This window comes from Bos mutus, chromosome 10, assembly GCF_027580195.1.
Source record: "Bos mutus isolate GX-2022 chromosome 10, NWIPB_WYAK_1.1, whole genome shotgun sequence".
Taxonomy (NCBI): domain Eukaryota; kingdom Metazoa; phylum Chordata; class Mammalia; order Artiodactyla; family Bovidae; genus Bos; species Bos mutus.
In genome coordinates this window covers 36,569,336-36,582,599 of record NC_091626.1, presented here as the reverse complement: position 1 = coordinate 36,582,599, position 13,264 = coordinate 36,569,336, and the positions used below count along the sequence as shown (strand labels likewise).

Genomic DNA, 13,264 nt, shown 5'->3' with positions numbered 1-13,264 from the left:
TGTGATATAACTCCCAGTGGCTCAGCTGGTAAAGAATCCACCACACCCATATCAAGAAATCCAAACAGGAAGAAGCTCAAGGTCAAGGAAACTCCCAGGTGCCATGGAAAGAACAGGAGTTTCTGAGGCAGGCTGGCCATGGTTCTCTTAAGAAACCTGAAGTGCTTTCCAAGATTTCTCGAGCCTCCACTTTCCAGTCTGTAAAATGGGGAGAAGCTAGTTGTGCCTGCAAAGCTCCTGGTGCCTGGTGTATTACTTAATGGTGGATTTAATCAGTTTATCATGATAAGCATTAATAACTACATGATCCATTGATATTAAGAAATTCAAGATAACTGAATTAGATTGACAGTTTAGTAACTTGCTTAATCTAAAACAAATTCATCTAGAGCATCATTTTACAAATTTGTAAAAAAAAAACACGAAATGCTCTTTCTTAAACATGATTTTAAAAAATGAATAATGTTACCTTTGCTTTTATTATCTTAAATTTATTTTTTCAATTAATCAAATAGGAATAATACATTAGCTTTAGTAGTACTGCTGCATTACCTAAATGATATTTGTAAATTGAGTTCTATCTATATTCTCTTTATGTTGGCATCCTGAAAGTAAATGTAAATATGCCCCACACTTAAAATATTACCCACAGAGAAAATCTTTGAGATTTTTATATTTTGTTTATTAAATTTGAGTAGAGAATTCTGTATAACCATTATCATTTCAACTAATATTATTAGTAACTGAGCATGTAAAACTTTAAATTTTTATATAAACACACCATACTCATATAATACCACTAATAATTACCTATAATGTTTTGTTTCAGCTAACCTTCTGGGTTTTTTCTCATTTTTAGACCACAGCAATGAAAAAAATAATGTATTACAATATGCGTATAAAAACTGTTCAGAGGCATCTTAATGAAGATCTTGAAAAACTAAATGATCGAAAATGTAAATTACAGAAGTTGCCAGAAGAACGAATAAAATTATTCAACTTTTTGAAAAAAAATGTAAGATAATATCGTAAAATTTCAATAGCCATGTCTTAAGAAAACTGGCAGATGGCATTATCTTTTAAATTTTATATATATGTATAGAATTATACATATACATTAGTACCAAGTTTCAAGTAAGTTTGCCCTGAAAATGTTTTGATTCTAGGTACTTAACTTGGCTTCATTCTGTGCTTAGAAGTCTGCAATTTAAAAAGGGTATAGGCTTATTAATTTACAGAATTTTAAAAATACTGGGTAATTCAATATGATTCACTGAGTTATAGAGATCTGTGAGACTTATTTCACTGCATTTTTATTAGATACCAGCAGGCTGTGCTCAAAATTCATTTTTCGTTTAAAGAGCTAAAATATTCCTTCACTAACACTATTAAGGTATACAACATGGTGGGAACTTTATAACAAGCTATACTTTAGTAGTTATATGTTCCTTTATTATTTAGAATAAATTGAATTTCCTTTACTAAAAGTGGACTCTGAAAAATGAAGAATTACCTCAAAACAGAATTTTGTATGTATCAGAATTTATTGTATTTAAAAAGTATGGGAAAATAATGGTGTATTTAAACAATAGTGTTACGAAAATAGTCACACTACTTGGGAGTAGGAGAATTGAGTCCTTACTTTATACTTTACCAAAAGCTAATATAATGGGGAAAAATAATTAAATGTAAAAATAAAATCATAAAAAGGCAGAGAATATATAGATTAATATATTTGACTGATCTCAGTCTGCCAAATAAGAAAAATACTATAAACTCTAGAAAAACACTATAAATCATGAAGGACAGAATTAAGATTTGATTTTAAAAAGTGCTTTTGTACTAAAAAGCATCATTAATGAAAATAAATAATAAATGACAATCTGAAAAATTTTGTTTAGGATAAAGGTACTCGTAAACAAAACAAAAAGGAAATATCCAGATAGAAAAATTGAACAAATTCCATGAACTTTCATTTTACAATAGAAGAAATAAAAACTGACTAATAAACATTTGAAAGAAGACCTCAGTCTGACTGTTAATTTCTGGGTATGAAATAAGACAACAAGCAACCATTTTCACCTATAAATTTGTCGTAGCCTGCCTGGTGAAGATGCATGTGTGCATGCTCAGTCGCTTCTGACTGTTTGCAACCCCATGGACTGTAGCCCACTAGGCTCTTCTGTCCATGGGATTTTTTCAGGCAAGAATACTGGAATGGATAGTCATTTCCTACTCCAGGGGATCTTCACAACCCAGGGATTGAACTCGAGTCTTCTGCATCTCCTTCATCGGCAGGCAGATTCTTTACTTCTGAGCCACCTGGGAAGCCCACCTGGTAAAGATGGGTATGACACTATTACACCACTGATGAGAGTGTAATTGGGTCATATATATTACTAACAGTCTAAAAATGCTCATAGCCTTTGAGCCAGTAAATCTACTACTAGATTTGGATAAATACTTATATATAAGAATATTCATCACTGTGCTATTAATAATAATAAAAACTGGAAACTACCTAAATGTTTAAATTTAAAAAGACAGGAAGAATTATTCATTCTTAAGATAGAATGGTATGTAGCCATTAAAAACCAAGTTTTTAAATACATTAATACTCTTTCTGAAATGAACAAGTTTAAATTCAGTTATAGTCAAAAAATATTCTTAAAGTTAAAACATGAACATAATTTAAATTATTTGAATAAGAAATCACAGGAGAACCAGTATATGGAAATCACTCTTTATCTGCCATTTTCATGTGCAAATGGATATATTAATATGTGAAAAATAATAGCTATAGGTTTTATAAACTACAGACAATTTTATAAAATATGCTTACTTGGTTTTTTAACAACTATATATAGCCATTACAGAGAAGGGAGTAGGGAAACTTAACAAATTAGTCTATTTGTATATACCTGTCTGTGTACAGTACAATTTATCTTGAAATCCATCCTACAAGACTGGGGTTAGGGTAAGGCAAGTGAGGCACTCACTCTGGGCTCAAAATTTACGGGAAGGTTCAAAACCTCCATAATAAAGATAAATCTTATACTTTAATATAATACATTTTAAAAATACCAATGAATGCAAAAAAGTCCTTTATGAACAAAAAAAAATCCCAAATATCAATAGTTATGTTGATAACTATTTTGCAGAGTCATATAGGAGACTGAGGCAAAGAGAAAAATGTGCACTGCTATACCCATGCTTTTATGTATTTTTATGTTAATTTTTCCCAGAATACCAAAATAGTTGAAAAATTGAAAAGTAGGAGTGGTAAAAGTCACATTATTTCTAGTTTAGGTATTTTCTTTGTATCAAAACCAGCATTTCTTATCATTTTACTTTAATGGAAGCTAACTCATCAATAATATTTTAAAATTTACTTCTTTGCTTTTCTCATTTTCAATTGAGAGGACTGCTATGTTTGAAGTAGTTAATATTGTCTTTCATTTGGGCAAGAGAAACTGGGTGACTGAACTTGAACTAAAGTTATAATCATGTGTTTGCCATGGTTTTATGAAGTTTGACTTATTTATATCTAGGTTTCTACTTTACTAATTTAAGTTAACTAAATATTTAATAGATTCCACTAAATGATTTTGCTCTCTGGCACATTGATTTCAACAGTTGGAACGGGAACTGACTGAACTCAAAGGATCTGGGAAAGGACACAATGATAGATCCAATAACAATAAAGTAACTGAGCTTGAAAAATCAAAAATCTGTGAAACTGTCACAGAAGAACCAAGTCTTCAACAGAAGATAGTGATCAAACTAAATGCCTTGAATGAAAGGGTAACATTCTGGAACAAAAAACTAGATGAGTATGTTTAATGAATTATCTAGTTGTTCAAATTTGAAACATGAAGAAAAAGAAAGTTCTAGGTCATTAGTTGAGTCCAATTCTCTCCTTCAGGAATGGAAAGAATTACAGTATGAAGTACAACACAAAATGTGTTTCCAGCCCAGTTCTTAGGCGAGATGGGCATCTCTGGTTCAAAGCTAAATTTAGTTTTTTACAGAGGCAATACTTCACTAGAAACAGTGCATTTCCTTTGAGTGGCTTCTTGTTGCACCGTTACTCTAGTATCTGCAAACTAAAAACATTAGTTTTTTCTAACATTAGCTGCTACTGGTGCAGAAACTCACAACATAGATGAGACTGGGCAAAGCACATACAAAAGTTGTCTGGAAATATGTAGAAACAAATTCAGGTTGAGTATCAACTAGAAACAGAAATCAAGAAGACTTAGTAAGTACTGTGAGTTTCCTTTTACTTAAGAGGGCACTAAGTGGATAAGTTAGTTTGCCCTATAATAATACTAACAAAATAATAACTAATACTTACTGAGTTCTTCCTCAGTGCCAAATTCTTTTCTAAGAGCTTTACATATATTTTGCATATAATCCTCAAAAAGGCCTATTCAGGTATAAGTACTGTCAATAATGTTATTTTCTGAGATATTGCAGTAGAAAAATGTTGTGATTTGTCTAAAATCTGAGAATCATAAATGGTAAAGCCAGGAGTCTTCTAACCTTCACTTCTTCTGAGGTTAACAAAATTTGAGGTGATTATAATTGCCAAAAATAGAATGTCTTTTACTTGGTTTAACTGTTAACATCAAGCTTTCTTTATCCACTGATGAAAGCCTTATATTTTGACATCAACTTAGAAGAAGCTATCATAAATTTTAGTGTTGTGATTTTTAGATAATTTTAATGTTTGTTTTTTTTCTTAAATAGAATTGAAGCAATTTATCGTATTGAAGTAAAGCGAAAGAAGAAAAGTCATAGTTTATTAATCCCATTTTTGTTAATTGAATTGGAGACGGTGGGAAATATCCACTTTGAAGAAGGCACTCGATCTGATGACTGGTAAATCTTTTGAAATTTAGTTATAGCTTTAAAACTAATCTTAAGTGCTTAGGATCATAGACCAAAATATCAACTTATAAAAATCTTAAAATGTCCCATTTCAACACACTTTCCATATAGAGTATTCATCAACTGAAAATTGGCAGTTACTTACTTTACACCTATACATTTCTCTGTTTACACAATTGCCATGAGCTAACTTGAAAACATCCTAATAGTAATTCTTTACTTTTTACTCAATTTCCCTTAGCCCAAGAGCAGAATATAATTTAGAAAAGTTATGGTTAAGCATTTATTTTGTGTCTGTACTGTTTATTTCTGGACTGAATATAGCCCTGGTTTCTGACTACTGGGTGAGAAGTGAGAGCAGAAAAGGAATGGCAAGGCAGGGTTGGCAGCAGCAGGTTGTAAACACTGGAGGATCCTGCCTGGGAGCCCACAGAGTCAAACTAGTCGTCTAGAACTAGCCGGAGTCGGGGTGCACGTAGACTTTATGAGTTTTAAAATAAGGCAGATACTTAAAAACTAGGAATTCGGGTGGAAAGTCCATCTGGACAAAAACAGAATAGCCACCCAAAACAGAAGCCAGAAGCAGGCATCTGCACTTCAGAATCAAGGCCTACTGGTAGAACAAGGAAGTGGTTGTGTTGCTTCAGCTAGAGAATGTGTGTATGTGTGTGTGTGTGTGTGTGTGTGTGTGTGTGCGCGCGCAGTCACTCAGTCGGGTCCAACTCTTTGCAACCCCATGGACTGTAGTCCACCAGGTTTCTCTGTCCATGGCATTTCCCAGGCAAAAATACTGGAGTGGGTTGCCATTTCCTACTCCAGGGGATTTTCCTGACCCTGGGATTGAAACCGTGTCTCCTGCTGAGCCACTGGGGAAGCCCAACTAGAGGGTACAACCCTCAAGAATGATCCTAAAAAAGAGCCTTGGCACAAAAATGTCATAATTACAACTTTCACATTTCTGCAATCATTTTCTCAAAATCAAGAAGCCTATGAATGAGCTGAAGATTTCCCTCGAACTCTAGAAACATTCTACAAACTTGAATTGTGGGGAGAAACCAGGAAATGTTTAAAGCTACAGAATGGACTTGGTATTTCACCCCCAAGGATGGTTTTGCTCACAGTCAGTGTTGAAACAAACACTGATTTTTATGGACTAAAATGCAAAACTTCAGTAACTTTTAGAAAGAAACATGTGTGAAAGTATCTGCCTGCAATGCAGGAGCTGCAGGGAGACATGGGTTCGATCCCTGGGTGGGAAAGATCCCCTTGAAAAAGGCATGGCAACCTACTCCAGTATTCTTGCCTGAAGAACTTCATGGACAGAGGAGCCTGGCAGGCTACAGTCCATGGCTTTGCAGAATTGGACACGACTGAAGTGACTTAGCACTGCAGCAAGCATGCACGCACTTTAAGCCAAGCCCCCTGATTCTATTAGATGAGGCTCTAACTCAGTTCTGTGAGTAAAAGCTACTGAAGGTTCCTGGGGAACTTTGGTGGAAAAGTATAAGACACTCTGCCCAAGGGAAAAGGAATATTTTAAAATATTTTCTTTTGTTTCAGTACACCCACTTGCCCAGTGATTATCACTGTTTGTTTAACCATAATAATTTGTTTTTTATGTACAAACATAAAAGGTGGGCTTCCCTGGTGGCTCAGATGGTAAAGAATCTGCCTACAATGCAGGAGACCTGGGTTGGGTGCCTGGGTAGGGGAAGAGCCCCTGAAGAAGGGAAGGCAACCCACCCCAGTATTCTTGCCTGGAGAACCCCGTGGACAGAGGAGCTTGATGGGCTACAGTCCTTGGGTCACAAAGAGTTGGACAAGATTGAGCAACTATTACTTTTACTTTTCCTATAAAAAGTGCCTTTTCATATAAAAGTTACCCCACTTTCCATGTAAACAAGTGGAGGCCTTGATTTTTCAAGTGTAAGAATTGAATGGTGTCTCTTGCAGGATGTATGCATCATTCTTCAGTCATTCATTTGTATTCACTCAACCTACATGAGTTATTTTTTTGTTATTTATTTCTTTTTAACTTACCACAAAGTAAGCTCTTTATAAAACAAGTAGATTAGCTTTTACAAAAATATGTAAAAGCAAGATAACTAAAAAGCCATTTAGGTAACTGTGTCATTGGTGGATTTTTAATAAGCATTAATAATTTTTACTTGGTTTTAATAAGAATAACCTGGATCCATTTTAAGGAGACCATCAGATATATGTTGGCAGAATTTTAAGAACTGTTGGTTATTTTTACCATACTACAAGCTTGACGACTACCTTAGCCCTGATCTTTTATGTATATTAAGAAACAACTGTTCAAATGCTTTAAATTACTCTGTGTGGCACATAGCTAGTTACTTTATTTAAACACTGATCGTTAGTAATATTTTTAAAGCCAATGACTTACCATTTAATGAAAAAGTACTGGAATAGAGCTAGAACTATAAATATAAAGTTTATATAAATATCTGTATATTTATATAAACTATAAATATAAACTGGAAAATATAGTTTTTTACCAAAAAAACCTTTGTTTATAGTACAAGAGCATTGCAGATTTCTAATTGTGTATCGCTGCATATTTCTTAGCTTCATTTCTTCTATAAAATTAAAGAGCTTTATTTTTCAGTTTAAAAAAGTCCCGACTTTACAGAGACTTGCCTGTTGAGTAGACTTGCCACTATAGCATTTTCGTTACAGATCGTATTATTTACCTGTGCATTGCCAATTTAGTTATCTATTGACATCAGACAGCATTTATCAAACGGGGACTCCAAAGCATCAAAGATACTGTCCTCGTAGTTGAGAAGCTTTTAACCTAGTTATAGATACAGGGCATTTACAATGTAAAGAAATCACTTCTAAGTACCATAGAACAAAATATGTGACTCTGTGAGCTCCCTGGGGACAGACAGAACATGCCTTATAAATCTAGTATAGGGGTAGCTGAATTCAATCAGTAACTACTAATTGAAGTCTCCATATCAATTTATAGATACTTAACAGGTTCAATTTTGTCTATAAAATAACTTAGTAATTAATCTTTTTATTTATAAACATTTCGTGCTGCCCTGTTTTAGGCAGCTACAGAAACTTAGACTTTTTGCTTTATACTGTTTTATATTTGGTTTTGATATGGTGTAAGTCAGCAAGCTAACGTACTTACTAAATGCTTGTTCAGGATTTTGAAGTGCATTTTAATGTATTTTATTAAGCTCCATTTAAAATCATATGCATTCTACTATGCTAGACGAGTACATCATTTGTGTATTCGTGAACATTTGTAGGCGTCTCTCAGTGTAACTGAATACCTTAGTTTATGTGCGTATCACCACTATGGATGCTCACACATTCAGTCTCATTGAATGAGTGAGGGCACCCAGTGAAATGAGGGGCCTTCACTCTCCTAACCTCTGCAGATTTTGATGCTTTTAGCAATTCCTTTCTTATAACCTCACCTCTCTAGTTAATTTTTGTACTTAGACACTTCCTGCTTTTCTTTTTACACTCTCCCTTGATCATTTCTGCTGCACCTGCACTGTCAAAATTACTTAATTTTTTCTCCTTTGCACCAGTGCTGAATCTAGCCCAATGTCCAACGGCAAGGCACACTCAACACATTTGAAAGGGAACTCAGCCAGAGAGTAATAATAAGTGGGGTTAGAATCAGAAAGCCTAGGTTCACACTCTATCTGCATAGTCTTAAAGCAGTTATGTAATCCATCTGAACGTTATCTGTAAAATAAGAAAAATGAAAGTCTACCACAAAAGGCGACCGCTAAGATTAGACAAGTTAATGTAAAAATCTTTAGTCCTTAATCTTTTTGCTTTTGTTTTCCTCATCCTGCCTGCATACCATCCTTTTCCTCTGGCTCCTCCATTCCTGTTTGTAGTCCTGCCATTGTCTTAGTCGTGGAGGCACAATAAACACTGAAGTTATTCTTGACTCTATTCTCTTCCTCAATATTCATATCTAATCAGTCTAAACAAGACCCTCAGCTTCTCTCCATAATGTCTCTTGAATTCATTCTCTCCTTTGTAACAAAATTACCTGCCCTCATAACCTTCCTCTTAGACTATTGCAGTATTCTAGCCTGGCGAATTTCACGAACAGAGGAGCCTGGCAGGCTGCAGTCCATGAGATCACAAAGAGTTGGACACAGCTGAGTAACTGACACTTTTACTTCAGACTATTGCAGCATCTAGTATAGTGTTTGTCTGTAGTGGGCACTCAGCGTTTACCAGCCAGTCAGTAAAGACACCTAGTTTCCCATATGCTCCCTTCCTACGCCAAGCACTCTGTTAAAAATAATAAAAGCCTCTTGTACCAACTTGTTATCTTCCAAATTACATTCTAACTCTTCACTGACATTCAGTGTCCTTCACTGTAGCATCTCCGAATTACCTTAAAACTTTTTCAAACTGCTTCAGAGTCAGCTAAACTATGCATGCCTCACTGCTTTTGGAGTATACCTGGTACACCATCACGTAGGTGGTTTTCTTTGTTTTGCTTCCTTCCCCCAGAATGCCTTACATCCCCAGCCCTTTGTGAGGGATATTCTTTTCAATCCCATCATCTGTTGTCATTGTTATTCTTTCTTCTTTTTGAATCTTCGTAGCACTGATTTGTATCTCTTTTATACTCTATAATTTTGCTTATACTTGACCTATTACTTTTTCACTTTGTTGGTTTATAAACTCAGTGAATATAGAGACTGAATCTTTTTAATTTTTGAGTCTTTTCTATTTTGTTCACTTGCTCAGCAGTCATCCATTAAGCTTCTACCATAAGTCACATTCTATACTAGGTGCTAGTGGTAAGTGGGGCACTTGAGGGAGATGCTCTGATCTGAATTTTGAAGGACAGATAGACGTTAACTATACAAAGAATTAGAGGAAGGACTTTGCATGCAGAGGCAACAACAGCACGTGAAAGGGTGTGTAAGTAGTTTAACACATCTCGAGAACTCAGTAGTTTCACGTGACAAGGGCCTGATCATTAACAGTCTTACAGGCTAGGCTGGGCAGTTTGAATTTTGCCCTTAAATCTACGGGACTCTCTGAAGGAAAGGTGTAGCAGATTTCAATATTATTTTATACAAAGCCCTAGAGAGTCTTGGTGTCAGGATTTCAGGTTCAGACTAAAATGCAGATACCTCAGAGCAGTGCTGCCGTGCTCCCCAGTGCAGTAGCATATATTCAGCTGTGAGAAGTTACCATCCTCCATGAGGTATGGACGATATTGTAAGTCTCATTAATTCTCTGTCAGTATAGGTCTGTTCTCCCTCCTCCAGCAGTATTCCAGCCTCTGAATGATGTTTCCCCATGCACACAGTGTGGCCAGGTGATTGAATGAATTGCTTTACTTCTGTGACCCCGGATAGCAGAGCCCTTGTCCTCTTCGTACTAGGGTTCTCTATCTCCAAGGCTCTAGGAATTTCATATAAAGAAGGGATCAACTGATTAATTCTCAGACAAAGAAAAGCTCTATGAAAGGATCATACTACTTAGAGTTTCCTGTGCCATTTCTGGTTCTTGCATTCCTGGAAGACCAGACTAGAAATGAGTAATTGTCCATTCGTTGAGCATGCAAGCAATAAAAAACAAAGGTTAAAGTCAAAGAAAGAGATCCATCATGGAGTCAGAATGGCTCTTTCCTACAACAATTCCCACGGTCAATGTCCATTCTACAATGTTGTGGGAAAAGACAGTGACGGCTTTCATCTGCTTCATCAGATGGATCTTTCTGGGAGTGTGCACCATTGGTGCCAGTGTTCCAGTGTTCCAGATGTTGAGATTTGTTTTTCTTTGTTTCTCTTTGGGAAAAAAAATTTTTTTAACTTCTTTTTCATTAAAGTAACATTGGTTTATAATATTATATGTTTCATGTGTACAACAGTATACATATACTTTTGTATACATTATAGCGTGCTCACCACCAAAAATTTAGTTTCCATCTGTCACCATACCATTAAGCGCATGCTCAGTCATTCAGTCATATCTGACTCTTTGTGACCTCATGCACTGTAGCCCACCAAGCCCCTCTGTCCATGGAATTTTCCAGGCAAGAATACTGGAGTGGGTTGGCATTTCCTACTCCAGGAGATCTTCCTGACCCAGGGATCAAACCTGCATCTCCTGCATTGGAAGGCAGATTTTTTATCACTGGAGTCACCATACAGTTGATCCTCCTTATCTTAAATTTCAAATTAATCTAAATTCTGTGCTACTGTAAGACAGGGCCAGAATTACTTTGAGCACGACCAGGTGAGGGCAGCAGAGAGCACATGGGCCCTTAGTTACTTTTTTCTGAGATCTTCATAGAGCAGGCCCCTACTTCTCCTCCAATTCTTAGCTCAAATATCTTCTCCAAAGGTCTTACCCAAGACCTCTCTTAAGTAGCCCACGCTTCATTCCTTACCCCAAACCTTTCTTTATTCAGAGCACTTGTCAGTTTATGTATTTTATTTATTATGTCTTGTTTTTTTGTCCAACTCCCTTGGAATTATAGGGTCAATGAGAGCAGGAATCCTGCCTCTTTCACTTCTGTATCCCTAGTTATGAAGCTATGGCAATAGTCCAACTGAGAGGTGATGGTGATTTTAACTAGGATAATAGTAGTGGTGATTAAATAGAGTCATATTCAGGATGTATTTTAGATATAGAGCCAAACAGACTTGCTGAAGAGTTGGATATTGGTAAAGAAGCGTGGAGGCATGATTTATTCCTGGGATTTTAACCTAAGCCACTAGTTAGATGGTGGTGCCATACGCTGAGGTGGAAAACAGGAGGGGCAGGTTTAAAGGCAGGTGTGTTGGGTGAGTTAAATTTGAGAGGCCTATTACGTGTTCCAGTGAACATAGCAAGCAGGTAGTTAGATATTCAAGTGTGGGTATATCCAGTTAAGTGGGGTAAAGGTAACACCTGAAGATAAAATGTTGGAATTTACTAGTATAGTAAATATAGGTGTATATGTGTGTGTGTGTGTGTGTGTATATATATATACACGTATATATTTAAAATATATATTGCCAAAGGACCAAGTGAAATCACCTATTAATAGGGTTTATGGAAACAAGAGGGGAGCCAGAGACTGATTCCTGGGGCAATCCAACATTTAGAAGTCTGTCAGAGAAAAAAGAAGCTTCAAATAAGATCATGAAAGAGTAGCCAGTAAGATGCAAGCCAGAAGCGTCTAGTTTCACTGACGTCCCCCAAAAGAAACTATTACAATATTGGAGGATTGCTCCATATCTTTTAGTCAGAACAAATATATTATTATTAATAAAAGAGCTATTATTCTTCCCTGGTGGTTCAGATGGTAAAGAATCCATGCAGTACAGGAAGCCCAGGTTCGATCCCTGGGTTGGGAATGGCAGCCTCTGAAGAAGGGAATGGCAACCCACTCCTGTATTCTTGCCTGGAGAATTCCACGGACAGAGGCTGGCAGGCTACAGTCCATGGGGTCTCAAAGACTCTGACATGACTAAGTAACACTTTCAGAGTTTAGCAGTTCTTTTATTGATTGTATACGAAACAAAACAGCATGTATCTTTAGCAGAAACATAAAATATGGGCTATTACTTTTTTCATATGTAACTTTGTGTTCTCAACATTTTAAGGAAAATCTGTTATTTTCTTTGTATATATTTTGTATTCCCATATAGGTTTAATTCCTGCTATGAATTAATTCTGTCACGTTTTTGTACGTGGGACTTCAGAACATATGGTATTACAGGAGTGAAAGTAAAACGTGTCATCAAGGTTAATAACCGTATTCTGAAACTAAAATTTGAAGAGAAATTCCAAAAGTTTTTGGACAATGAACATATGCATGATTCAGAGTAAGAAGCTAACTTCCATAAGAAACATTTTTACAATAGTCTGCTTTTATTTTGTATCAACAACAACAAAAAGTCTTTCTGGTTAAAAGTTTACAGTATTGAAAATATCCTTGTTAGTAAACAGTTCCTTTAATGCATCTTCCTGACTAGGATGACCTCATGGTTTATCCACACTGAAGCTCTTTTTGAGACTGAGGAGGAGTGGAAATTTAAGAATGACACTCAGCATAAATGGGAAATATCCTGGCTAGGGCATATTGTTATCCTACCTGTGGCCAGGCTTTTTTGAAATCAATTCTAAAACTTTTTTTGTATTAATTATTCTTAAGGAGCTATCGAAAGATGCTGGAATGCCTTTTTTATGTTTTTGATCCTGAAATTACAGTGAAGAAAAAGCATCTGCTACAAATACTTGAAAAAGGATTCAAAGACAGTGAAACAAGCAAGGTAGCATAAAATGTTATTCAAAATAATGCTTTCTTCCTGATGAATAAAGCTCTGCTACTGATTAAGCATAGTTTGAT

General features: G+C 35.7%; 1 protein-coding gene across 1 annotated transcript in view; it reads left to right on the top strand.

The window, feature by feature from the left end:
* LRRC9 (leucine rich repeat containing 9) overlaps nt 1-13,264 on the top strand; it is a 121,125-nt gene that overhangs the window by 30,797 nt on the left and 77,064 nt on the right. The window contains exons 8-12 of the mRNA XM_070378511.1: nt 860-1,015; nt 3,637-3,833; nt 4,753-4,884; nt 12,564-12,740; nt 13,070-13,187. Of these exons, the coding sequence (XP_070234612.1) occupies nt 860-1,015; nt 3,637-3,833; nt 4,753-4,884; nt 12,564-12,740; nt 13,070-13,187 (780 nt within the window). The remainder of the gene's footprint in view (nt 1-859; nt 1,016-3,636; nt 3,834-4,752; nt 4,885-12,563; nt 12,741-13,069; nt 13,188-13,264) is intronic.